The 25,091-nt window shown below is 45.6% G+C and overlaps 2 protein-coding genes across 2 annotated transcripts; one reads left to right on the top strand and one right to left on the bottom strand.

The window, feature by feature from the left end:
• The first annotated feature begins 1,984 nt into the window (after window positions 1-1,984).
• Window positions 1,985-13,362, top strand: ZXDC (ZXD family zinc finger C). The gene is made up of 10 exons (XM_058812856.1): window positions 1,985-3,026; window positions 3,521-3,673; window positions 4,577-4,655; window positions 4,781-4,911; window positions 5,495-5,665; window positions 6,220-6,905; window positions 7,613-7,697; window positions 9,453-9,625; window positions 10,381-10,482; window positions 11,188-13,362. Exons 1-10 carry the CDS (start codon window positions 1,985-1,987, stop codon window positions 11,272-11,274), a joined length of 2,709 nt encoding a protein of 902 aa, XP_058668839.1. The 3' UTR covers window positions 11,275-13,362.
• Window positions 13,363-13,916: 554 nt separating this feature from the next.
• Window positions 13,917-24,797, bottom strand: CFAP100 (cilia and flagella associated protein 100). Its single transcript, XM_058812857.1, has 14 exons — window positions 24,758-24,797; window positions 24,270-24,376; window positions 22,863-23,052; window positions 22,213-22,280; window positions 21,418-21,581; window positions 20,764-20,844; window positions 19,974-20,152; window positions 19,757-19,895; window positions 19,010-19,058; window positions 18,290-18,441; window positions 17,486-17,621; window positions 16,448-16,650; window positions 14,897-14,990; window positions 13,917-13,979 (listed from the first exon to the last, which is right to left on the bottom strand). Exons 1-14 carry the CDS (start codon window positions 24,777-24,779, stop codon window positions 13,917-13,919), a joined length of 1,647 nt encoding a protein of 548 aa, XP_058668840.1. The 5' UTR covers window positions 24,780-24,797.
• Between the last annotated feature and the right edge of the window lie 294 nt (window positions 24,798-25,091).

The following is a 25,091-nucleotide window of genomic DNA, read 5'->3' as shown; positions in this document are numbered from 1 at the left end:
TGAAATTCAGATTATGAAATCTATTGATGAGGCAGCATGAGTTAAAGCAAAATGGGCTACAGGGAGGCAGTGGTCTGGTGAGCAGTTGGTCTTAGGTATGACTACTCACTGGAGTTTATTTCAGTGATGTGGTGTGTAGTTATATGTATATGTTTAAATCTACTTCGGTCTTTTAACTGCAAATCTCAAGCATTTAACAAATGTGAACTGGCTGGGGTTTACAATACCTTTGGGAGGGCACAGGGAAACACAAACCTGTTGCTGTCAGGGATGAAATAGCAGGGAAACAGAAACCATAAACAACCCCAGTGCAAAGTTCCCTTTCTGAGCCCTGCTGAGCCTTGATTTATCTGTCCTCTACTTGTGTGCAGAGCTCAGACTGTAAATAGGCTGTTGCTGTGTGGGGGTGCTGATGTCATTTTTAGGTAGCTGACCTCACTGTTGGACAAAGCTAATTGAGGGAAAAGAAACCCATCCATCTGAAGGCAGCATTGGATCTGATCTGGGCAGGGGCTGCACAGTCAGTGAATTTCTGCAGTGCACTGAAGCCTCAAGCTTGCCAGGCTGAACCGTCCTTCCTGTGAATCTCAGCACCTTACCTTTGCTAAAATGCAGACACCTATCCTGACAATCTGCATGCTTGCAGATGGAGGAAAGAGCTTGCTGACAGGTTTTACATCCTTCAGCCAGGGATGCACCTTTATGTGAAGCAATAAACTCGGGTGCAGACCCATCTCTTCCTAGGAACATGAAGGTACTGCAAAGACCTCCATAGGGAGATTGGGATGGCTGGGGCCGCCAAGGACAGGGAAGACCCAAACCCAGGTGAGCTCTGGGTGTACCCACAGCTGCAGCTTCCCTGGAGCTGCGTGTGCCTGGCCCCAGCTCACATCCTGGCTGCAGGAGGTTCGATGCTCAGAAAGGAGGAATTATCTGAGCAGGAGAAGGATCACAGCACCATCTGCTGGGACCGATCGACAGTCCCATGGCAGCAGGGGGCTAGTAAATAGCAAATACAGGATAATTTTACATTTTCTTTAAGTGTTGGAGAGCCATAAGGCAGCTAAACATTCTCCCAGAGATAGCTTTGCCCAAGAATAAATTTAAAAAAATATATGTATTAGCTGAATTTGTAGGATTTTTTTTCTTTTCTTTGGTGCTATTCTGTATTGGGTGATGCTGTGCCATGGTCATTCTTGAACAGTGACTTTGCATTGCCCAGGGTTGGCTCGTAGTGCTTTTTCCATATTTGCACTCGTGGTGTGCAGGGTGTTTTGCTGAAGAATTTCCCTCTCTCAGCTCTCTGAGCATGGCTGCACCCTTAGCACACACAATCCTACCCCTTGTGAGGCCACATCTGGGATGCTGTGTCCGGTTCTGGGCTCCTCAGTATGAGAAAGACATGGAGCTGGTGGAGAGGGCTCTGTGAAGGGCCACAAAGGTGATTTGGGGTCTGAACATCTCTAATGGGGAGAGACTGGGGGAACAGGGCTTGTTAATTCTAAAGGGAGAGGATCTCATTAATCCATATATATATCTCAAAGTTAGCTGTTAACAGGATGGTGCCAGAGTCTTTTCAGTGGTGCCCAGTAACACGATGAGGAGCAATGGCCATGAACTAGAACACGAGACGTTTCACCTCCACACGAGGAAGAACTTCTACACATTGGGGGTCCCTTAATTCAGGGACTCTCCCTGGCCATTAGCAGGGACACGGGCACGCTCGCCAGCCCCTGCGGTAACTCCAGCGGTGCCAGCTGGATGTCGCAGTACCTCTCCTGCCGTGCCACCCGTGCCATCCCCCCTGCCGGCCCTGCCCCGGGGCTGCCCCGCTCCGTCCCATCCGCCGCTCCGCTCTCCGGGTTTCCCCGGCGCCGCCCGCGCCGCGCCCGCTCCGCGGTTCCGCGCTCCGCGTTTCCGCTGCGGCCCGCGCCGGCCCCGCCCCGCGGCTCCGGTTTCAGGCGCTGCTACAGGGACCCCCAAGATGGAAACGCAGGGGCTGCCGGCCGCGGAGGCGGCCCGGGCCCGGCCCGCCGCGCAACATGGCGGCCCCGCCGCGCCGCCGCCGCCCGGCTGGGACCCGCCGCCCGCCGCCGCCTCCTCCGCCGGCAGCAGCCCCGCGCCGGGCCTCTACGTGAGCTTCCCGGTGCTGCTGCTGGAGGAGAAGCCGGAGCCCGCCGCCAGCCCGGCGCCCAGCGCGCCGCCGGCGGGGCCCGCGCCCGACAGCGACGGGCTCCTGCTCGTCTTCAACGTGGTGCGAGGCGCGGCCGAGCCCGGCGCGGGCGGCGGCGAAGAAGGGCGAGCCCAGCCCGGCCCGCCGCCCGCCGAGCCGCCGGAGGAGGCCCCCGACTCGGCCCCGCCGCCGCAGCCGCCGCCGCCTCCTCCCCCGCCGCCGGCACCGCTGCCCCCCGCGGGCGGCGACGGCGGCGATGGCGGCGGGGCGGAGGACGGCGCCTTCTCGGGGACCATCACCATCAACAACCAGAGCCTGCTGGTGCGCATCGAGAACGGGGTCCTGACGCTGGGGCCCGGCGCCGAGCAGCCCGCGGGCGCCGCGCCCCCCGCCGCCGCCAGCCCCGCCGAGCCGCCGGGCGGGCCGCGGCCGCGCTCGCCGCCGGCCTTCGCGTGCCCGGAGCCGCGCTGCGGAGAGGCCTTTCCCCGCAAGCAGCAGCTGCGGCTGCACCGGCTCTCGGCGCACGGCGGCGGCGAGGACGGGCGGGGCGGCGCGGCGCGGCCCTTCGGCTGCCCCGTGCCGGGCTGCGCCTGGTCCTTCGCCACGGCCTACAAGCTGCGGCGGCACCTGCACTCGCACGACAAGCTGCGGCCGTTCGCCTGCGCGGCGCCCGGCTGCACCAAGCGCTTCACCACCGTGTACAACCTACGGGCGCACAGCCGCGCCCACGAGCAGGAGGCGGCGCACAAGTGCGAGGCGTGCGGGCAGCGCTTCCCCAGCGCCGCCCGCCTCGCCGCCCACCGCCGCCGCAGCCACCTGGAGCCCGAGCGGCCCTTCCGCTGCGACTTCCCCGGTAAGCCGCCTCCGGGGCTGGGCTCCCTTCCCTCCCCTTCCACACACTGGGATCATCCCTGCCCTGAGGCCCTGCGGCGCTCGGCTCACTTCTTCTGCTCCCGCTGCTCCTTCCCCTTCGTGTTACCTCAGAATGTCAAGGAAGGTTCTCCTCTAAACCACCTCAGTTACCAAAGGAAAAGTTTGGGAGCTGGCGGATGCTGTGCTTTTCCTCCTGTGACTTTGTGCTGGTGCAGTGAAACACCGCAAGACACGGCGCCAGCGTTCAGTGCGCCTTGACCCAGGCTATGCCTGATTGCCCACCCTGGCAAAACAATTGTAATTTCTGGGAGTAATGTGTAGGATTTCGCTGTTAGTTTTTTTTCCTTTTCACTAGACATAATATCCTGAAAAACGATCCTGAAAGTACCTCGCTAAAAGCTGGGAGGGAGAAAAGAGAGCAGTTTTGTCACTGAGTTTTGTCAAGCAGATTTGCTATTTCCCTTTTCTCCCCAGGCTGTGAGCGAACGTTTATCACAGTGAGTGCATTATTCTCCCACAATCGAGCGCACTTCAGAGAGCAAGAGCAGTTCTCCTGCTCATTCCCTGGCTGTAACAAGCAGTATGACAAGGCCTGCCGACTAAAAATCCACATGAGGAGTCACACAGGTATTCACAGGGATTATTTGTACATGGGGAGGTACATGGAACACAGTATGTGAAAGTGGACTGCAGTTTGCTGGAAAAACTGAAATTCAGGAAAGGTGACATTAGTTATTTGGAGTCAGAGAAAATATTTGATTCTTGGCCTTCTGGGGGTAGGATTCTGTTGAATCAAATTGTCACATGCAAAGTAGTAAAGCACATAGGCAAAGCTGTGGCTTTTGTCATTGTGCATTTTGTCCAGAAAAAACTATCCCAGCTCTATTCCCAAGTTCATAGATGTTCAAAACGTTGAATTAATTTTACTCTTGATACAAACAAACAGCTCAGAACGTGTGAAAAACTCTCAGAACATGTGGAATGTATGTACCAAGGTTTGGAACAGCAAGAAGATAAATTTCAGCTCTGGCAAGCATGACTGACTTGCAAGGATCACTGCAAAGCTGAAATACAGCCTTGTCATGTTACTGGTGTGCCCTCTCTTTTCCTGATTTTGTGGTTTTACACTTTTGAGGTTTTTTCAAGTGTCACTTGATGTTCATAGATGTGATGGAAACCAAATCACACTTCACAGTCTTGTAATCAAGACACAGTGGCAGACCATGAAAACAGGAAAAACCAGTTCAGTTGTGTTTCTGTTTTGAGTGATGCTGTTAGTGACTATTGAAGTATTTCAGGATATGAGGTGGATTGATAAATACTTGTGCTGTCTGATGCAACAGCATGGAGTTAAAGAAAGCCCAGATTGTAGGAGGGGGAAGGGATATGATAGGACTCTGCAGTGTATTGCAGGAGGGGCTGGTTGAGTTGTCTTTTCTTAAATTAATTCAACTTAAGCAGGTTTTAATAATTTCTAGTAGCAGTATGTGTTTTGTATTAGATTATTAATGTAGCATTTTTTTATTCAAGGTGAAAGACCTTTTATCTGTGACTTTGAAGGCTGTGGCTGGTCTTTTACCAGTATGTCCAAGCTTCTGAGGCATAAAAGGTACAGGAAGCTTTTTCTTATTATACTGTCCTAAGCCACTGGCTGTTTGCTTGTCTTTGTTTCTCTTCCGGTAGCTAAGCAGTAATGGATGTAATCATGCCAATGACAATTTCCTTCCCTTGTAGGAAACACGAAGATGACAGGAGATTCATGTGCCCAGTAGAAGGCTGTGGGAAGTCCTTCACAAGAGCAGAACACTTGAAAGGCCACAGTATAACTCACCTTGGTACAAAACCATTTGAGTGTCCAGTAGAAGGTATTGCTCCACTCCCATATGTGTTTCCTGCTAACTGGTGTGTATTTTTGTCTAAAGGTTATGTGTGCTTGGTACAGGACTGGAGCAATTAAGAGTGGGTCTTCTAACAGGGTTTGAAGAGGCAGAAGTCTTGAACAAGTGATCATTCTCAGAGTTAGGAATGACAGAGCAAACTCTGTTTCATACTGTAGCTTGACCCGCCCTCACCACTTCAGTGACACTTCAGAAGCAAAGATTTTTGGGTGTGATCTGGATTATTCAGCTCTAAAGTAAAGTAGCTCTACTTGATTGTTTCTACTTTTTATGGTGTTTACAGCAATTGTCACGAAGAATTTCAGATGCCATAGTGTTAAAAGGTTGTGCTTTCCACTCAATGACTTTAGAATTTCATGTTGTCAGAAGGAGGTTGTTAAACTGTCCTACCCTTTGACAGGTTTACTTTCTTGTGGTTCCTCTGAGTGTATGCACAGGTGCTGAAAAACAGCAAGCAGAGGATATTCTGATTTGTTAAGACATTAAAATGAATATTAAATAGAAACTTCATTAAATTTGAAACTTCAAAGCCTTCTATATCTTCTTGCAGGCTGTTGTGCAAAATTTTCAGCACGAAGTAGTTTGTATATTCACTCCAAGAAACATCTTCAGGATGTGGACTCGTTGAAGTCGCGGTGCCCCGTTTCCAGCTGTAATAAACTGTTCACTTCCAAACACAGCATGAAAACGCACATGGTCAAGCAGCATAACTTCAGCCCAGGTAAAGAGTTTGTCTCTCGCTATCAGAGGGTGCAGTGGAAAAATTAAGTGCTTTATTAAGGGAAATGTGTAATTACTGATGTTGAAATCTGAGTTCTATTGATATGAATGACAGAATCTTCTCTGAGACTGAAGTTGGTTTCACGCTCTAAAATTCAGTGGGATCTCTGAGTATCAGAAAGTGATACTTGAGTATGACCTCTGAAATTGTGAGAAATTGCAGCATTTTTCAATGAAGCAGAGCTTGTTCTTTTCCATGCCATGTGTAAAATACGCATAAGGACTAAAAGGATTTCTCTTTTCACCCCTTTCACTCCTCAACAAGCTGTATTTGGCATGCACTGCCTTAGCGTTTTTGGCAAGTGCTTTTATAAGCACACTTCTCAGTAAAAGAATTAACTCATTTTGGTAGGCTGCTTTTCCCTAAATATGCTTTCAGGGAAGGTGGGAAATATTTTAGTAGGCTATGAATATAGAATTTTATAGAATTTTACCTTTCTTTTCTTCCTGTTGTCTGTAGAAGCTCTGTCTTACAACCAAACCTTTCTCTTGCAGATCTCCTAACTCAGCTGGAAGCAACCTGCTCCCTCACCCCCAGCAATGAGCTCACTAGTCCAGGGCAGAGTGATCTCAGCAACATGGACCTCGTCTCCCTGTTTTCCAACGTGTCCAGTAACAACTCTGGAATTGCAGCGGACATGGCGCTGGTGAACTCTGGCATCGTCACCATCGATGTGGCCTCGGTGGGCTCCACGCTGGGAGGCAGCCTGCCTGTCAGTAACAGCTCCCTAAGCCAGGCAGTGGATCCCTTGATCCTGGTGGCCAGCAGTGACATGCCCCAGAGCCTGGACAGTTCTCTCCTGCTGGGAACCAATGCAACGGTTCTACAGCAAAGCACTTTAAATTTGGATGATGTACAGACTGTCAATGCCGAAGCCTTGGGTTCGCTGGCGTCTCTGTCAGTGAGGAATTCCAGTCAGGATGTGCACGGGCTGACATGCAGCAATAATTTAACAATGGACACAGCCACTTTGACTCCTTCCAGCAGCCTGGGCAGCACCAACGTGCCTGAGTTACTGACACCAGTTAAAGCTGAACGGAATTTGCTCCCCAGCTCAGATGTGGTTGGTCAGCAGGAGGGCAGCAAAGTCGTGACACAGTTTGTGTTCTCCAACCCCCCAGGGAGTTACAGTGCACAGAAGGAAATGGATCTTGGCACAGTGACTGGCAGCTCGTTTTTGGTATGGAGTAACTGTACTCACCCTTGGATGAGACAGCCTGACTTTGAGGGTATCCCTGGCTGCTCACACCTTGTTGGGAGACCTTTCAGATTTTGCAGATCATGCATTTTATCTCTCTTTTCATGAAAGATGTAGAAGGATGTGTTGAGTAGTGTGTTTTCACAGGTAGATTCAGTGTGGTGACAAGTTCTAGGAAATACTGAAATTCTGGTGGGGACAGTTCAGGAAGAACCTTTCAAAACAAGCAGCCGCCCATCTGAAATGGAATTTGCAAGAACACCCAAGAATAAGTGTTACACGTGTTACTTGTTCATTTCATTCCAGGGAAGGATTTGGGCTGTAACAGTAACTGCAGCATTTTCATTCCGTTCTGCATTCCTCTTTTAAGTACTTTTCCCTTTCTGTTTCACTGTGTTATTGCAGACTTAACTTTTTGTTTATGTTATGAAGTACATGTTTACACACTTCAAATCTGAGCACTTACAAATGTGGAGCTAACTTCTTCTTGTGTTGAGCTCCAGATACTGAGTAGATACAGGGAATTTATTGAAACTAATCAGAAGATCAGGGGAAACTAGAATTCAGTGTTTGCAGCATAGAAGATAAGTGCATCTGAGAACTCATTAGTGTGTGTTTTCATTATCTTGTTTTGTTCTTAATTCCAAAAACCTTGCATCTCTGGGCTTTTTTGTTTTTCCTTTAACTAGGAGAGCAGTGGGTCTGCGAGAACAGACTACAGAGCCATTCAGCTGGCCAAGAAAAAGAAACAAAAAGGGAATGGCAGCAGCACAGGTGAGAAGCCATTAGTTACATTTACTGAATAAAAATATTTAGTAATTTTGGCAGTGCAGTGGGAGCAGGTTTCTGAGTAACATTATTAAATGTCCTGTCCTGTTTATTGATAGTTAAAATAATTATGCATGTGGTGTACCATCTGTGACTCAGGATAATCACATTCTGTGGAATATCAAATTCACAGGAAGTTTACAAAGAAAGCTGTGCCCTGTGTTTCATGATTATTAACAAGACACTAGCTGTCCATCTCTTCATCTGCTTCTTATTACAACTAAAAATTATGTTACTGTGCTGTTGTTTATGCTTTTGGTCCTATCTAGGAGGTTCTTTTACTCAGTACAGACAATGGAAATTTCAGCTAGATTTTGCTTTTGTATTTCACTTAGTAACAGTGTGAAGGAATTTATTTTTTTATTATCTACATATACTCAAACCTCTCTCTTATACTTTAGCCTTGTGGAGAGTTCTTGTGCTGGGTGAGTTTAGGTCATGATTCCAGATGTGTCCTCTTAGTTTCACTCAGAGCCATTTGATGTGAATTCCTTTGTCAGATGAAATGTGGTCCATGGTTCCCTGGACTTGCACAAGCTCAGGTGTTTGAGATGTGCCTACCTTTGGGGCTGGGGTGGAATATTACAGATTTATGATACATCAATACCATATACATAGAGTGAGTTTAGTGCTGCCTTGCTGTGTCTTAGACCTCCCTCTGAAAATCAAGGCAAAAGTTTTTGAGGCAAGACTGCTTCTGATTTGAGAGCTGTTTTGTTTGTGTGTTTGTAAAATGCAGATGTACACACATTCTGTCGGGTTCAGCAAATCATCCCATGGAAGGAGAAGTGCTTTATGAAGCTAGTTCTAAAGGCCCTTATATTATCAAACACATGCATGTATCATCAAATATGTCTTTTGGACATTAGTTTAAAAAATATGATTGCACTTTGCATGACTCCTAAGATGACCTCAGAAAATTCCTGTTTCTGTTCCTGTTCAAGACTCCCAGTAGTCCACTTTTCACCAGCTGTTGCCTGAATGGTATGCTGTGCCTTTCAAAGAGGTCTAGAGAGTCTTGTATTTCTGATTAGTTTAACTAGATTGAGTGAATACTGTAGAGGGAAGTTCAGGGTTTAAATACAGGTTATCCAAGCCCTTCATTTATTACAGATTTTTTTTTAAATCCAAACAAAAACCTGAGCTGACAGGACTGTATTATTACATTTGTTTTGAATAGGGTTTTGGTTTTCAGCTTGTGATACAGCAGCTGGTTCATCCTGCTTTAAACTGAAAAGAAGCTTAAGGTTGTGATAGTTGTACTTGTGTAGCCTGTTCTACCTAGTAGTCCTTGAAATCTTCCTGTAAATAATGATCTTCACTATGCTTTTTTACAGTTCAGAAAAATCGTGCGTGACTTCTCAGGAAATGAGTTGCAGAATGAAAAATAGAATCCTAATACTTCCTAATTCCTTTCTATAACACCACAAATATGCTGATATTTCTGTACTACCACAGGGGAGGGCCCTAAGCTTAGCAGTTTGTGATTTTTCAGTGGTGTTCAGGTGAAAAGGTGCTCAGTGAGCAGCTGGGGTTCAGCAGCTGAGTGCTCTCTGCCTTTGAGCAGTTGTCACATGGTGCTTAATTATATTGCACTGCTGTGGGCATTTGCTGTGTGCTATAAACAGCTGCAAAAAGTTGAAAAATACGAGCAGAAACCTCTAGCAAATTTATCTAAATATTAAAATTGCTTTCTTTTAGGGGCATCTGGTTCTGGTCAGAGGAAAAACAAGGGTGGTAAAGTAAGCCCAACCAACTTTTCTTCCTCTACTCCTGGCAGTCGACTGGGTGGTAACATAGTTCTGCCAAATGGAGGGCTGACAATAAGGGACCCTGCCACAGGAGCCCAGTATGTGCAAATTCAGCTTCTCCAGGTAAGAGCTGAGGAGAAGAAAAACATGCTAAGCTTCTCTGTTATCCAGACTTGCATTTATGGAAGAATTTGAATGTTTGTGAACTCAGGTCCTACTACTGCCCCTGGGTGGATTCTTGAGCTCTGCAGTGTTCTTGCATTGTTCTACCTTTATTTATAAAGTAAATGAGCTAGACATAAAAATGTTCCTGCAAAAAGAAGTTTCAGCCTAAACTGTTATTTCTCTTATCCGTTGAAATAAAGCTTAAAATTTAAATAAAGAACTAAAACAACCTAATAATTGGTGGGGGCTGATTAATGGCACATGGCAGGTAATAGGTTTTGTGCCAGGTGTAGCTGTGTAGTATTCAGAGAAAGGATAAGTTCCTTCTCCTTCATTGCTAACAGCTGTGTTGTGGAGAGACCTATGGGCTGAGTTCTCCATTGATCTGTTTTTTGATGGATGTACACATTTGTAACTTCCATGTTAAGTATCAGCTTCATGAAAACATATGAAACTTGTTGCATGTTTCTGTGTTAGATTTGTTGAAAGAGGAACCCTTCCTTCCTCTGTAGATCTTGCCAGTGTTCCAGGTTGGTGAGGACAGGATAATAGGTTGTACACTGAACTAGGTTGAGATTTAAGTTGTAGGGCCTTTCTAGTACAGTGCAGTGGCTTTATCAGATATTTTAGGGTTGTGAGACTGAGTGAAATTTGCCATATTGTGCTGAGTTACCTGGGGGTTTTGTATCTTGATAATTTTTCTGCATTCTCAGGATGAGTCCCCAGGAGAGGGAGATCTTCCCTTTCAGCTGAGCTCTCAGTCTTCCTCCTCACATTCTCAGCTTACAGTGGATTTACCTGTTTACATACTTCAGGTACAGCATGTCAAACCACTGGGTTTTATTGCCTTGCTTGAATGTAAAGACAGTTTACTGTGAGCACTCTCATGTTCTGCCTGATGAAAATACCTTGTTTTCCATTGGGAGTTGAATTCCATTCACAAGGAATAATAAGCAAAGAGCTGCACTGCACAAAGTATTTTCTGTCTGTTACCAACCTTTGACACATCAGAAGTGGTTGGGTTGTTTTTCCTCTGTTACTGAGTAATGAATAACTAAAACTTATTTTTTCTGAAATGCCCCACCCTTGTTTTCCTGATCCCATCCTGCAGATATAAGGTGGGTCAAGAAACAGGATCAGAATTGGAATGTTGTAGGCTACAGAAAAGTAGGGTGGGAAGTGGGAAATAGAATCTTGAACTTAGATTTCGGAGTGGTGCCCTTGTGGGACTGTCAGTTAAGTTTAGAAGCCTGCTTGGGGACCTCATTTTTGATAAACTCTGCAATGCACCTATTCCTGCCAAGTGGGTTTCTCCTGGACAGAAAATAAATCTTTTTTGTTGAGGAGGGGCACTTTCCTCAAAACCTGTAAGTACAAGACAAGTGGGGAAAGCTTTAGGTTTCCTCTGAACCATTCCAAGCATTTCTCTGGTGTTGAATAAATGTCAAGATAATCTTGCTGATAAGCACTGAAACCATCTAGAGGTGAAAGTAGTTCATGCTGTCTGTTTGCTTTAACAGGAACCACACAATTCCACCGAAGATGATGCAGGTTCTGATAACTCCCAGTTCACTGGAAGCACAATAAATTTACAGGATCTGGAATGAGGATTATTAAGAGCAGTTACTTGAAAACAAATTGGGCAATCATGACAGAGTGAGATTACTGTGTGGGTCTTTTTCCAAGGAAAATAGGAAAAGTAGGAGAACTGAAGTATGGTTGCACTCTTTGTGATTTGCTTAAGACAGTTGCAGCTGAAAGATTTTTCTTTAAAAATGTAAATCCCACTTGATGTGCCTGTGTAAGATACCCTGTCTGCCTGGTGGTTGGGAGGCTGAGGCAGACTGCTGTACAGTGTTGTTTCAGGGAGAAGTACTTTATTACACTTCAAACTGAGGTAATATTTACTGTTTTCACAGGAAAGCAAGTATTCTACAGCTAACAAATGCAAATTTATAATCCTGCCTGCGACAGTTAAAACTTTCCTTCCATTGGTCTCCTCCTGAAGCCACTGGCATCAAGGAGATGAGAGCTAAATTTTGCAAGTTTTCCACACACAAAGAAAAGGATTGTTTCAGCCCCTGTGTTTGGCAGAAAACCAGAATAAAGTGTCACATGTAACAAAATTAATGTTCTATGCCATGAAAATGAGATGCTCTAAAATCTTTGTTTTAGAAAGCTAGATTCTAAATGTTAACTTAGCTGTGAATCAGTTTGTAGCTCATGTTGAGTTTCTCCCTTTCCTTGCTCCTGCATCCCAAATACTTTGCTGAATTCTTCCAGCAAAACTTGAAAAAGAAAACTGCAATAGAACTGTACTCACTGTAAGTGATTTGCTAAGAGTCCAACAGCATCTGAGAGAGGTTTGTTTTATCTTTGTGTTCCCTTTTTTGGGAGGAATGTTGACCGTAGTGTAAATTTAAGCACCTTGATTTTTATCTCATCTATAAACCGCTGCCAAGTTACCTGTGAACTGGTCACTACTTTTTTATTTAGGGTTTTTTGGTGTTTTTGTTTTTTTTAATTGAACACTGTTAACATGTGTTCTTTATTGCTATCCCAGAGTGTCAGATGCACCTGGAGCTGGTTTACAAAATATGCAGTTGTCAGAGTATTTTATGGGGGGAGAGAGTTGTTACCCAGGAAGATTTGCCCCTGAAAAACTGCAGTTTCTCTTGGGGGTGGGGGGAGAGGTTGTATGTACTCTACTTACCTGGATTGCAGACACCTAAATAAGTATAGGGTTGTATAGGGAAAAATAAACCACCTTTGGTTACATTTTAAGGTAGTAATTTAATTGTTTCCTATGGTGATGTTCTGAATGCCTCTAAAAGTATGTATAGGAGTTTGATAAAAGACTGTTTGTACTTTTTTTTTATTCTCAGTGAGGTGTGTGTATGCACGTATGTGTATTTTCTTTTTTTTTTTACAAAATAAGATATGTCACAGAGGAGAACGTTGTGATCTTTTTAATCTTGCACATATTTATTTATTTTACAGTTATACTGATGTTAAATTCACATGAGGTCATTCAGAAATGCTTTTACTTCCTGTGCCTTTTGAACTATGTATGTGTCCATATAAATGCTTTTTTGATTGCAGACTTGGGGAGGAAAACAAGCATACAGGTTACAGTGAACTTCAGCTCCTGATTTGTAGGCAGTGTTATATCTCTGGTTGAACCAGCTTTATTTTTCTATCTTTAGCCTAACTGAGCATTGAGGTCTCTCTGTTCCTCCCACTCTGAGTTTACAGCTTACATCCAGGGAAAGTCTGAACCCTCTCAGCTGGGTTTTCAAACCAGTTGGTATCTGAGATCTGCTGGTGGCTGCAGCACAGAGTCCCCTCCTGAGAGGAGGAAGGATTGAGGAGGAATTGTGCTGAGGGGTCACCGTGCTCTCCCTGGAAGCTGAGACACCTCAAGCTCCCAATGCCTGCATTATTCTGTTCTCAAGGACCATACCAGTTTGTAATCCATTAAAATGGCCAAGGAACACTCCATCTTTTTATGGGACTTGCAACCAAATCTTTCTACTTCTGAAAATGTACCTCACTCAGCTTTGTAAGTGAATGTAAAGTGCTAACCTCTTGAGGGCAGAAACTTGGATCACTTGGCTAGGGCTCCATTGCTGGCAATGGATACCTGAAGAACTGCTGGTGCAAAAGGGTTAATAAAGCTTTTTTTTTTATGGTCACTTTGTCACTGGGTATTGTTCTTTGCATGGATGCATCTGACACAAAGCTAATTACTGGCAGCTTGATTTCTGCAGAGAGCTTGTGGTTTTCCTTCAGTTGTGTATTCTCCACCATAGTGGGGTAGAGTCTATAATGGCTTTTATAGTCCTTCAGAAGACCTGTGATTATCATAAATATCTATGAGGTGCCTGCCTTGGCTGTGCCTTAACAAAGATTGTCACCTAGGACTGTCACTGATCTCACTGCTCAGGTAATGCTATTGGCATCAAAAACTGAATGAGAAAAGAACTGGTGCTTAGCAGGAGCTTGAGAAGCAAAATGAGAGATTTTTTTATTTATTTTCATAGGCAAAACACCAAAGGAGGGGAAAAGGGGTTGTAAACTTTCCCTGGAATCTTAGGGTAGGAGAAGGAAATTTCATGGGACAGTAAAGTTCAGCTGAGCAAAGACTGACAGATTGTAGAGCTAGAAAAGACTTCTAGAACAGCATCAGCCCTGTAAGCTGTGGTTAAGGCTGTGCCATCAGGAGAAATAATACAATTGTTCTTCCTTCTTATCTATTTCCTTGGCTGTTCTTCCTGGCAGATGGGTTGGAAGGGAAGGCCACTTTCTTGTTCTGCAGAGGAGGAAGAGGCACTGATCAGTGCTTGGTGTCTGAGCAGGCACTGAAGCTGCTCTGTGCTGCCAGCCTGGGAGGGGCTGTGGGCCCTGCCCTGTGCCCCAGGCAGCTGCAGGGTGTCTGCAGAGTGACCTTGCTGTACTGGGAGGTGAATGTGAAGCACCTGAAGGCTGTGTGTGTGCTCCTGCTTCAGCTTCTGCAACTCACTGCTGTACCTACAACTGCTTTCTGACTAAAGCCTCATTATTCCTGTGCCAGGAAGAGGATGGGAAGTTGGAAATCCAAAGAAATTTTCTCTTGGCTAAAGGGGCAGGGACTCCTGGCCCCTGCTCCCAAGTCACCTGTGCTGTCACTGTGACAGAACCAGGGTCTCCTCATGGCTGTGCTGACCTGGGGAAGGTGCAGCAGCAGCCATGGCAGGAGCTCTGCATGAGCCTCTCAAGGGGCCAGAGCTGAGTGTGGCAGGATGTGGAACATGTCAGAAAAGGTGTGGCTTGATGTGGCTGAGCTGATCTAGGGCCTTGCTGCTGTCATCAGGAGTGTCCTGCTGCTGCCCTGTTCCTCATTTGCCAATTTTCATGCTTGGTTTAATAGAACCAAGGTCATGAGTTGAAATGAGCTTACTGAGAACTGGCAAGTAGTGGAGAGGGTCATGTGGTTGGGAGAAGGATGATGGAAGGACACTGAGCTGGAATCATGTGCACTGTGACTGACTTCCCAGCAGTGGCCTAAGTTACATCACTCCTGCAAATTGGGTAAATCCTGCAAACTACACCTGGCTGTAGGTGCCATCCCCACACAGCTGTGGAGGCCCCTTAAGAATACTTTTCCCTTAAATACTTGATATTCAGGTACCCCCAGCTTCTCCAAAGTGAGCTGTGAAGTGAGGTATTTCCACAAACCCCTGCACTTACCTTATTTTCTTCAGATACCTGTGATTTTTCCATATCCCTTTTCAATCCTTCATCCTGCTGATGCCTTGCTTGTTTCTGCTTTTCCTCTCTGAGCCTTTTGAAGAGAGGGAATAAAGGATGGGTTAAATGCAGCTTGCAGCTGCACCAGCTGTGCTTTTGGCACACAGCATCAACATTTAACACAACATTTACATCACACCTTCCATGCAACCACTGGAGCACAGGGGTTGGGGCACACCTGCTGCTGGAGCTGGTGGCTGTGAAGGGTAAGAGGGAAGCACTGCCTGCAGCTGGTCCTACTCTTTCTGGAGTGATGGGATGAAAATAAAGTGCTGGAACAGGAACGGGCTCAAGCTATGGAACACTGGTGCAGAGAAACTGCAGTCTTAACCATGTAAACTTGAGGAAAATGTTTAATGCTCTTAGTAGGGTTTGTTGTGTTTTGGTTTTGTTGGTGTTGTTTGTTTTTTGGGGTTTTTTTTGGGTGTTTTTTGTTTGTTTGGGGTTTTTTGGGTTTTTAAAAAAAAAAAAATTTTATTTGGGTTTTAAAAAAAATTATTTCTATTTTATTTTTAATTTATTTTTAATATTTATTTATATTTTATTTCTATAATATATATATATTATATATAAATAATTTTTTAAATTTTATTTTATATTAAAAATAAAATATTTTTATTTTATTTTATTTTATTTTATTTTATTTTGGGGTGTGTGGTATCTTTCCTTAATTATTCTCCTCCATCCCCAGCATAGAATAAATGTTTTCCATACTTATTTTGCAGTTTAAGAGTGCAAACCTATTCACAGAACATCAGGAAGAGGCACCATCCCTTTTCTACTACACAGCTGAATAATGATGCAGAGAAAGAGAATAAGCAGAACCAAAATGTTGCTGTCTGGCTTTAAATCCTCATGTTAATCTGTCTGATCCACTTGAGGATGGCCAGATGCAGTCACCAGTTCAGTTATCTTTGTTATTTGTGAAGTGAAATTTTGTGTAACTGTGCCTATAAGAATGTGTCTCATCTTGGGACTTACACTGACTGTGTTTATTGCTACTATTTATCTAGTAATACAAATTAAAATTAAAAGTTTTGTAGAAGAAACAATTCAAAGCTGGAGTTGTTGATCAATGCCCTTATGTACGTATCAAAGTCTGACAAAATATCAGGGCAAGGTGGACTGAGGTTTAAAGCTTGAGGTTTAATTTTCTATTTATTCAATTTAAATTTTGTTACTGAAATTGTTTTCTTAAAATTACGATTCTCAGAATCTGGTTTTGTTTGTGGGTTTAGTGTTTTCTTTTTTATTCTTCTAGATTTTTCTGCTGTAGTTTGCAGGCCTTTTCTAACATAGCTGTGGGCTGCAGTTCACTGATGCACAGATGCAAGTACTGTGAATGTAGAACCCTTACAGAAGTAAAATTGGATGGATTGCTTTAATGGGATTTCAGATTGCTGCTACAGGTTTTTTTGGGGGGTTGATTTGGCTCTTTCAGCTGTCAACAGTTAAAATAGAGATGTTTTCCAGAAGAAGGTCTTGCCTTACCTTGCCCTCTGTTCCCTTCTTATGTCTTTCACAGCCTTTTCTATCTTTGCTGCTGGGATTCTCTCCACACTGTCCAGTAAATCAATAAGCTGTTTTTCTATGACCTTTAACATCTCTACTGTTGGCAGGTTTGCCTCATTGTCTCCAGTGCACTGGAAATAAACTTCCTGCACCTTCTTGTTCAGGCTTGTGAGCACTTTGTCCTGGAGGTGACAGGAGATATGGTGAATGCCACAGCTGGGTTCTGCCAAGTGGAACCATAACATCCCTCCAAAACCAAAGGAAATCTGTGAGGGAAACACTTTAATCCCCTCAATAAGACTCATTTACTTGTTTCCTGGCTGGCCAAGGGCAATGGCAGGGACAGATGGCTGAACTTGTCCTGTTGGTCTCATCCTCCCAGCTTGGCTGAGACCTGGGTCAGGTGGCAGCTGCCCAGCTGTGTCTGGGAGCCTGCTCCCGCCTGGAGCAGACAGGTTTGCCCCAGTTTGCTGCCTCAGCAGTGCCCCAAACCAGCCTTTCCACTGCTGGGAAACAGCTCTGATCCCTCCTCAGTGCCCCTCTGTGTGCTCAGTGTGCTCTGTGTACGCCTGTGTGCTCTGTGCACACCCCTGTGTGCTCTGTGTGCTCAGTGTGCTCTGTTTGCTCTGTGCACACCCCTGTGTGCTCTGTGTGCTCTGTGCACACTCCTGTGTGCTCTGTGTGCTCTGTGCACACCTCTGTTTGCTCTGTGCACACCCCTGTGTGCTCTGTGTGCTCTGTGTTCTGTGCACACTCCTGTGTGCTCTGTTTGCTCTGTGCACACCCCTGTGTGCTCTGTATGCTCTGCGCACACCCGTTTGCTCTGTGCACACCTCTGTTTGCTCTGTGCACACCCCTGTGTGCTCTGTGTGCTCTGTGCACACCCGTTTGCTCTGTGCACACCTCTGTTTGCTCTGTGCACACCCCTGTGTGCTCTGCTCCCAGGGTGGATGGGGCTGGGGGAGAGGAACCACTTGTGCACATGTGAGCCCCCCTTGCCTGGATCCCAGCCTGTACCTGGTCATCACCTTCGTGTTCTGCAGGGGAAAAGAGCTGAACTTTGAGCTTCAGCTCGGCCACTTTCTCCTCTTCCTTGGCCACGGAGGCTCGCAGGGTGTTCACCTGCTCTTTTAGCACTGCCAGCTCCTTCTCCCTGGAGGGCAGAGAGAGGAGGTGTTTGGGAAGGGCAGCTCTGGAACACACGGGTCTGCTCTCCGCAGCCTGGGCTGGTCCCTCTGCTGCCGGCAGATGGAGGTAACACTTCAGCCTTCCCTGAAAACCCGGGGAACTTCGGGGGTTTTTAATGGAAAAGCAGTTACTGTGCTGGTGTGTGTGTGTGGGGGGGAGAAGTAGCATTGCTAAGCATTCAAGATTTTGTAAATGTAAAAACTACATTTTAAATGGGCATATTTACGTCTATCTGACATTGACACTTAGATTACAATGGCACATGATGGGTTCCCTACTGCTTTCCTCTAGGAAGGTTTTGCACTGAGTCAGCATTTGCACTGATGACTCCAGGAACTGCCTTATTTCTTTCTTTGGTCTTCTTTCATGAGAATTGCACTAACATTGACTCCAGGATGCTCAGTGCATCATTCCCCACTGTGCCTTGAGGACTAAGGAATTAGTCCCAAGCTCAACTCTTACCTCCTAAATTAAGCACACATGGGACACTTTCCTAGGAGCTCAAAGAAAGACCCTGCTGTGTGAGCAGCCTTATGTGTGTGACAGTGAGGTGTCTGTGGGGACAGAGGGGTCACTTATGTCTGGAAGCTGGACCCCAGAGACCCCTTCCATCCCCTGCAGGGCCACACTCACATGCTTTCACGTGTGCTGATGAAAGTCTGCTGGACCTTGTTCCAGCTCTCTGCAATATCCTGGGAGTTCAGGACAAAGGATAAGTTCTCATCCAGCATCTCCATGAAAGTATTAAGCAATTGTTCAGGATCAGTGAAGTAGAGCTCAGGCTCCTAGAGAGGAAAACATGTAATGAGTCTTTTCCCTGCTCTAGATTCTGTTCCACTGAACTGTGTGGAGATTGGTCTGCACCAGCCCTGGCTATTCAAATGTTCTTCCATCTAGAGAGGTCCATGTTTGTTTGTACATGGACATCCTTCCTGCTATGTGTGTAGTTCTACTCTGCCTCAACAGCTCACCCCCAAAACAAATTGCATTTTGGGGAGTAAAAAGTATTGCAAACATCAAGTGAGTGGGAAAACTTCAATTTCAGACATAAGACAGTAACTGCACTAATATAAAAATCTTTCATTTTGTGATGTCATATCTCACTGGAGGATGGTAAGCTTAGAGATGATGGTAGGGTTTTGGAAACTGGAGGAAAGTTAAGCTAAGGTGTTTATAATATGTGTGAACAAAAGTGTGAACATTCAGGAATGTATAAATGTACATTTATAATTTGTAACTACAGTAAATCCTCAAAATTGTAACTAATGGTTAGAAGGTGATGGAAATTAGTAACATTGATAAGTGACACAGGACAAACAGAAAATGCAAATTTTTCAACATATGACTTCTGACCTCATCTTCGTCCGAGCTGATTTCACTCTCTGCATCCTCCAGTGAACTTCTGAAAAAGCATTTTGTGTGTTAGGCCCTCAGAGAAATGACAGCTCAGAGGGATCTCATTAGTGACACAGGAACATTGCTATTGTTCACTGTCCCTGTTTACTCCTCTGCACGTTCCCACTGTGGGATATTGAGGGGTCAGTAGGGTCGGGGGGCCACACAAACAAACAGCACAGGAGCTCCTTCTGTCCATGAGCAGCTGCCTTTAGTGCTGCCCTTGGCTGTGCTGGCCATGGGGCTGCCATGACACATGAACCTGAGCTGAGGGTGCTGATCCAAATGCCTTTAAACTCACTGGGAGTGAGTGTAACTCACTCATTTGTTTAGTGCTTCTCCCTCTGCACAAGAGCTGGAAGAGGGGGAAGTGATTCTTTGCTGCTGTTGGCAGCTCAGTCTGCTCATCACTTCCACTTGTACCTGTGCCATGAAGGGTTAAAAACCTCTGTTTGCATTGTCTTGGTGACAGCCCCACTTGGGCAGGCTCTCAGCAGAGGATCTGAGGATGGAGCTCACTTGGAGCAGGCACACAGACTGACTTGCACACTGACAGCTTTCTGTGGTCTCTGAGTTTGTTCCAATGAGCCCCAGAACCTGGAATGCCCAGCCAGGGTGAGCAGCAGGATTCCCCTGTGCTGGGTCCCAGTAAGCTCAGTGCTCTTTTCAATCCTTAATCCTTTGTTTGCATTATCTGGTACTTACAGGTCTCTTGACAGAAGAGGCTGCAGGAAGTGTTTAAGCTGTGGCCTGAGATCGCGTGCCCTGAAATCCAAACTCTCTGAGAACAGCAGGGAGCTCGGAATATCCGTGAAAGTGACACTGTGGCCACTGGGACCCTGCTCTGGAGACAAGAGGAGGTGCCCACTTAGAGCCAGGGCTGTCCTAGCAGCAGCAGCAGCATCACTGTGCTGGCACTCACCCTGCTCTGTGCTGGAGGGAGGTGAAGCCCTTCCTTCATTCCTGGGTTCTCTTTCCTTATCCTTTTCCTTTTTGTGCCTTTTTCTGTGCTCCTCCTGCCACTCTTTTGGAGATAGCTGGTAGAGGATGTCCCTGTACATCTTGTACTCCTGCAGGGTGTCCTCAAATCTGGAGATGTCACTGGGTTGAGAGAAGTGGACAAGGTTTGTTAGCAGGGAGGGAAGCTTCTGATTGAACAGGTTCTTTCTCACTCTTGATATTCAGTTTCATCCAGAGAAGGGGAGAGAGGGCACACTTTTTCATGGATATGCAAAGGCAAAAGGGAACCTGTGCTCTTTGTGGTTTCTCATGTGGAAACTGAGAATCAGTCATATTCCCTGGTCATATCTCTTGCTATGGAACTGAGCTTGCTAATTTTTGAATTTTTTTCTTGAAAAGGAATGAGACATTTTTCCAGCTCAACTCATAATGGTAATTATACTTTTTTTTTTGTCTTTCCCTAGCTCCCCATTAAAATGCATTGCTTAGTTTTGTTTGGATTTTAATCTGATGCTAGGCATTTAATTTTGGAGTTGAAATATCTATACTTTTAAAAAAATATAATTAGAAAACTAGAATAGTTGTTTTAGAAACAAAGCCAGCATCTGGAAACAAAACATCTGGAAAACAATAGCCAAAACATTTTGATCTAAAAATGGAACATTTTTAGAAATCTATCCCCTGCAAGGACTGTGAAGCTGTAGCACTGTAGAGGCTGTTAAAGGTGAGGCAGAAGTAATGAGCAAGCTTACCTTTGGATTTTCTTTATTTCAGTTGTGAGTCCCTGGATCTCTGTTATTTTCTTCGTCTTTGCTGAGGTTTCTCTTTTGGCTCTAGGAAAAGATGCACAAACAAGCCATTAAACAATTTAGCAGTGAGTAGTGAATTGAGGTACCTATGAAACAGTGAAAAAGATGTGATATGAGCCCTACAAATCTGTGTTATAGATGTATGCCAGGAGATGCTTGGCTGCTGCCTGAAGACCCTTTGTCCTTGGCAAAGCATTGCACCCCAGCGTTCAGGCCTCCCTCACTGGCTGCTGCTGAGCATCAGTTGCAGCTGTGCCCCTGTGAGACCTGCAAAGGGCCAAAGTGCCCAATTTCCCTCACTGAGGGGCTGGGCAGAGGCATCTCCCTCCAGTAAAGGGTGTTGTGGGAAGAATGGAAGTGGTGGAGCCACCAGCAGGTTCCTTGCTGCCCCCAGAGCAAGGGCATTTGCAATGAGGGTATTCCCTGGATGTTGTTCCCCTTCCTCTCTTTTATTGAGTGTGTGGAGAGAAAGTGCAACCAGAACTGTAACTCTGGGAAACTCAGGGTGTTAAGACAAAACCCTGCAGGGAGGTCAAGCAGCAGATTCCTGTGCCCAGAATGAAACAGCACAGTGGTGATTCCTTCAGAGCTCCTTACTTTCTCAGTGCTTCAACAGAGTTATTGTGGTTCTCCTTCAGGAAGGCATCAAACATGGCAGCGTCCTTCTCCATCCTTCTCTCAGCCTTTTCCAGCTTTCTTTCCTCATCCTTTGTTATGTTCTCCATCTTTTCAATCTCCCCTCTCTTCACTGCAATGGTGTGCTGAAATGAGCCCCAAAGGCAACACAGACTTATCAGCTGGGTGGTTTTGAAGGTACATTGGTTTAGCTTTCCAAAATTCCCTGAGAGTTGTGGGCAGAGAGGGAAAGGATTTCAAACTCAGGTGTGTGACTTAGTGCAAGCCAGGTACATGGAGGCCAGGAGGTATTTCAGAAGGAACACAGTAAATAAGCAGTGAATCTAAAGACAGAATTCAGAAGTCCCAGCACTACATTAACTCCTGGCTGACAAAAGATTGATTCAGTTGTGTTACAGCTCGATAACAGATGGGAATGTTTGAGCATGGTTACTCCATTCCCTCACGTTGAGTTCAGAGTGGCTCCCAGACACAGTTTATTTACTGTGTAACTGTGCATCTCACAAATGGGATGCTTCCATGGTGGCTACTGAATGATGGGAATGACCTACATTCCTTTATTTCTTGGGTGGGAATTACTGGGCTACAGATTCTGAGTGGCTGTGAGGCAGGAGTTGGACAGTCAGTTCATGAGCTCTGATGTGTGCCACCTTGGAAAGATCTCCAGGCATTGATCTCGGGAGAATAAACATCAAAACAAAGCAACACAGGGAAGAGTAATTAAATGAACAAAGTAATGAGCTAAAAGCTATGTACCTCAAGAAAAAAGATCTGTTTTCTGTCCTGTAGGTAGCCATGGAAAGTCTCCCTGTCGAATTTATAATCTGAAATCAGAATATAAAGTTGCTTAGGCTAGAGAGGGGGAAATATGGCCAAGGCAAAACACAATGAATATGTAGGCTGCCATGAGCATGGATCTGGCTGGCACTGGAGTCAGCAATACTGATTATTGTATTATAGTTATAACCTTGCTTAGGATCAGTTTCATAGAGTAAAACCAGGGAGAATGGAGTGGACAATCTGGTCCTTGTCCTCTAGACACTAATGGCAAATCTTCTCATGTCAGAGGCAGAAAATCTAGGCCTGTATCCATTAAAATCCAACTTTAGGTTGGCTTAGTAGGAAAGTTACCACCACACAAGGTCCTGCAACCCCTCAGCTGGCTACAGCTCACTGCTGCAAGGCTGGTGGAGCCCAGTGAGGGGTTGGCCCAGGCTCTGAAGGTAAACACCTGATCTGGAGATGGCTCAGCCACGCAGGGGCTGGCAAACACAGCACAGAACTGTCTGCATGGCCTCCCCAGGGTCAGCCAGAGCCAGCTGCCCTGCCCATCCCCTCTCTGGCCTTTGCTCTGGGCTGTTACCCAGCTGAGCAGCCCCACTGCAAGGACAGTGCCTGTTCTCCACCTTTTTTCATGGCCAACTTCCGCGAAAGCATCTCCTGCAGGTATTTCAGTCTCTCTTCACTGGTCGCCTCTTTTCTGCTCTCCTCTTCTTCCTCCCTTTTCAAAGCTTTTCTCAACCCACTTTTTGCCTTCATTTTAGTGGAGTAAGTAGTTTTCTCATGGACTTTCATGGTCTTCCTCTTTTCACGTTCCTGTGAGAAGTCAGATATGTGACTGTTTGATCCTGTGCTTTGTGTGCTGTGGTTTTCAAAGACATGAGTAAGTTATTGACAGCCTGGAAACTTGCAGTGGTGATACCCTGCTGATGCATATTTGCCTAGTTTATCTGACTAATTATAATAATATTCTCTCTTGAGGCAATTGAAACACTAAATTTCTTAGCACTTGTTGTCATTATTCTGTTGATTTGTATTCTGCATCTATCCACCAGCTGTGCCAGTCTGTATCCACTCACTGTCCTCATTTTTCCCTCTTGGGTTATTGCTGTGAGCAAATGGAAATTTTCTGAGATTCATCCTTGGAGTCCCTTGGTTAAAGGGGGACAGCCAACACTTAACCAACTCAGTCCAACTTCTACAAGGACATTTAAAACATTAAATTCAGATTGAGAAGATCTATTCAAACCCACTCCAGAACCTTCTGGAGGGTGAAAGGTGTTCCTGCTCAGTGCTTTCACATGGACTGAAGTGTAATTCAGTGCTGTCTGCACAGTTTGGGCCTGGTTCATGGTGAGGACATCACACAGCAGACATCCTTAGTGCAATGCTTCCCGAGCTCTTCCCCATAATTGTCTAGTGCCCTTCAACCCAAGCTAAAACCAGACTGTGTCAGTCCCCAGTGTGAGGTGAGGAGGCCTTGCTTTAGACCTCCTGCTTCCTTTCACACTGTGCCTTTCAGGCTGTGCAACAGTCAGACCTCCCAGAGATCACAGAATCCCAGAAACGTTTGGGCTGGAATCTTTGGGATCATTTAGCTCCAAATCCCTGCCATGAATGGGGGCACCCCACGAGATCAGGTTGCTCAAAGCCTCATCCAACCTGGCCTGGAACAGGGATGGGACATCCCTAACATCCTTGAGCAACCTGTGCCAGTGTCACCACCTTCACAGTAAAGAATTCCTTCCTAACATCTAATCTACATCTTTCTTCTCTTAGCTGAATCCTCTCCCCCTTGTTCTATCACAATCTGCTTGTGTGAAAAGTTGCTCTTTTGTTATAAGAACCTTTTGAGTATTGAAAGATCACAATCAGGTCTCCCTAGAGCATTCTTTTCTCCAGGCTGAACATCCCCAGCTTTCCCATGAAGAGGTCTTTGATCTCTCATGTGCTAAATTTTGGTATTCTGTTGGGTGGGTGCCTGCCTTAGTAATTGCTTATTATACAGTTTAGCCTAAAGCATGTGTACATACCTCCTGTGCCTTCTTAATTTCCTTGTCTCTCATTGAGAAAAGTTCAGTGTCTGTTGGGAGCTTAAATGGATTTTTCATTGGCTTTTTTTCGTCCTCTTTTGTGCTTTCTGGGAAAAAAAACACAACAAAACAAACAAAAAACCCAAACCAAACAGAAAAAAACCCAGGATGAGGATGTAGAAGATGTGAAGCTGAATATCTGGACCCAGTGCAAAAGGAGTGGGATGTGCTGGGTCACACCTGGAGTGTGGGCAGATGCTGGATCAAGGGCAGGGAGCTGGATTGGGCTTCTGGGAAGCCAGTGACAAAACTGAGACCTCTGTGTGGTTTATGTCACTTGGCCATTTCTGATGATCAACAACAATATTTCAGACAGGGATTTTTCTGTCTGTAACTGTTTTACCCATTTCTTCTGTTTTAGGGCAGAAGAACTCTAGGCCTCTCCTCTGAGCTGACAAGGAAACATTGCTGGAGCATTGTATCCTTACCTGACACAAGGTGAGTTTCCATTTCAAGTTTGGAAGAGAGACTTTTAGTTGTTGATGCTGTATGTCAGGATGGTGTCTTTGACCCTGGCCCAAAGAAAATCATAAATCAGCTGGGATCTGCCAGTAATTGATGTGATAAGTTTTACAGCAGTGACAGACCTGGGGGCTTTCTGTATCTTAACCACTGAGCCTTTAGTGCCTGTAGCAATTAACAAAAAGCTCCATTAATCTGGGAAACACATATGTTCTGACCTCCAGAAGATGTTCATCCTTGCCTTATGTGAAAGCTGTGTAAAACACAGTCCTCCTTACACATAAACTGGTGGGAAAGCAA

The sequence above is a fragment of the Ammospiza caudacuta genome, chromosome 12 (assembly GCF_027887145.1).
Source record: "Ammospiza caudacuta isolate bAmmCau1 chromosome 12, bAmmCau1.pri, whole genome shotgun sequence".
Taxonomy (NCBI): Eukaryota; Metazoa; Chordata; class Aves; order Passeriformes; family Passerellidae; genus Ammospiza; species Ammospiza caudacuta.
The sequence above is the reverse complement of the archived record's forward strand: the minus strand, read 5'-3'. Positions and strand labels throughout refer to the sequence as shown.

Coding starts and splice junctions, on each gene's coding strand:
- ZXDC (XM_058812856.1), top strand. CDS start 1,985: ATGGAAACGCAGGGGCTGCCGGCCGCGGAGGCGGCCCGGGCCCGGCCC. Junction 5,666..6,219: donor GCAGCATAACTTCAGCCCAG/GTAAAGAGTTTG, acceptor TTTCTCTTGCAG/ATCTCCTAACTCAGCTGGAA. Junction 10,483..11,187: donor TACCTGTTTACATACTTCAG/GTACAGCATGTC, acceptor TTGCTTTAACAG/GAACCACACAATTCCACCGA.
- CFAP100 (XM_058812857.1), bottom strand. CDS start 24,779: ATGGAAACTCACCTTGTGTCAG. Junction 22,281..22,862: donor GAAGTTGGCCATGAAAAAAG/GTGGAGAACAGG, acceptor TTCTGATTTCAG/ATTATAAATTCGACAGGGAG. Junction 20,845..21,417: donor TCTGTTGAAGCACTGAGAAA/GTAAGGAGCTCT, acceptor ATCTTTTCCTAG/AGCCAAAAGAGAAACCTCAG.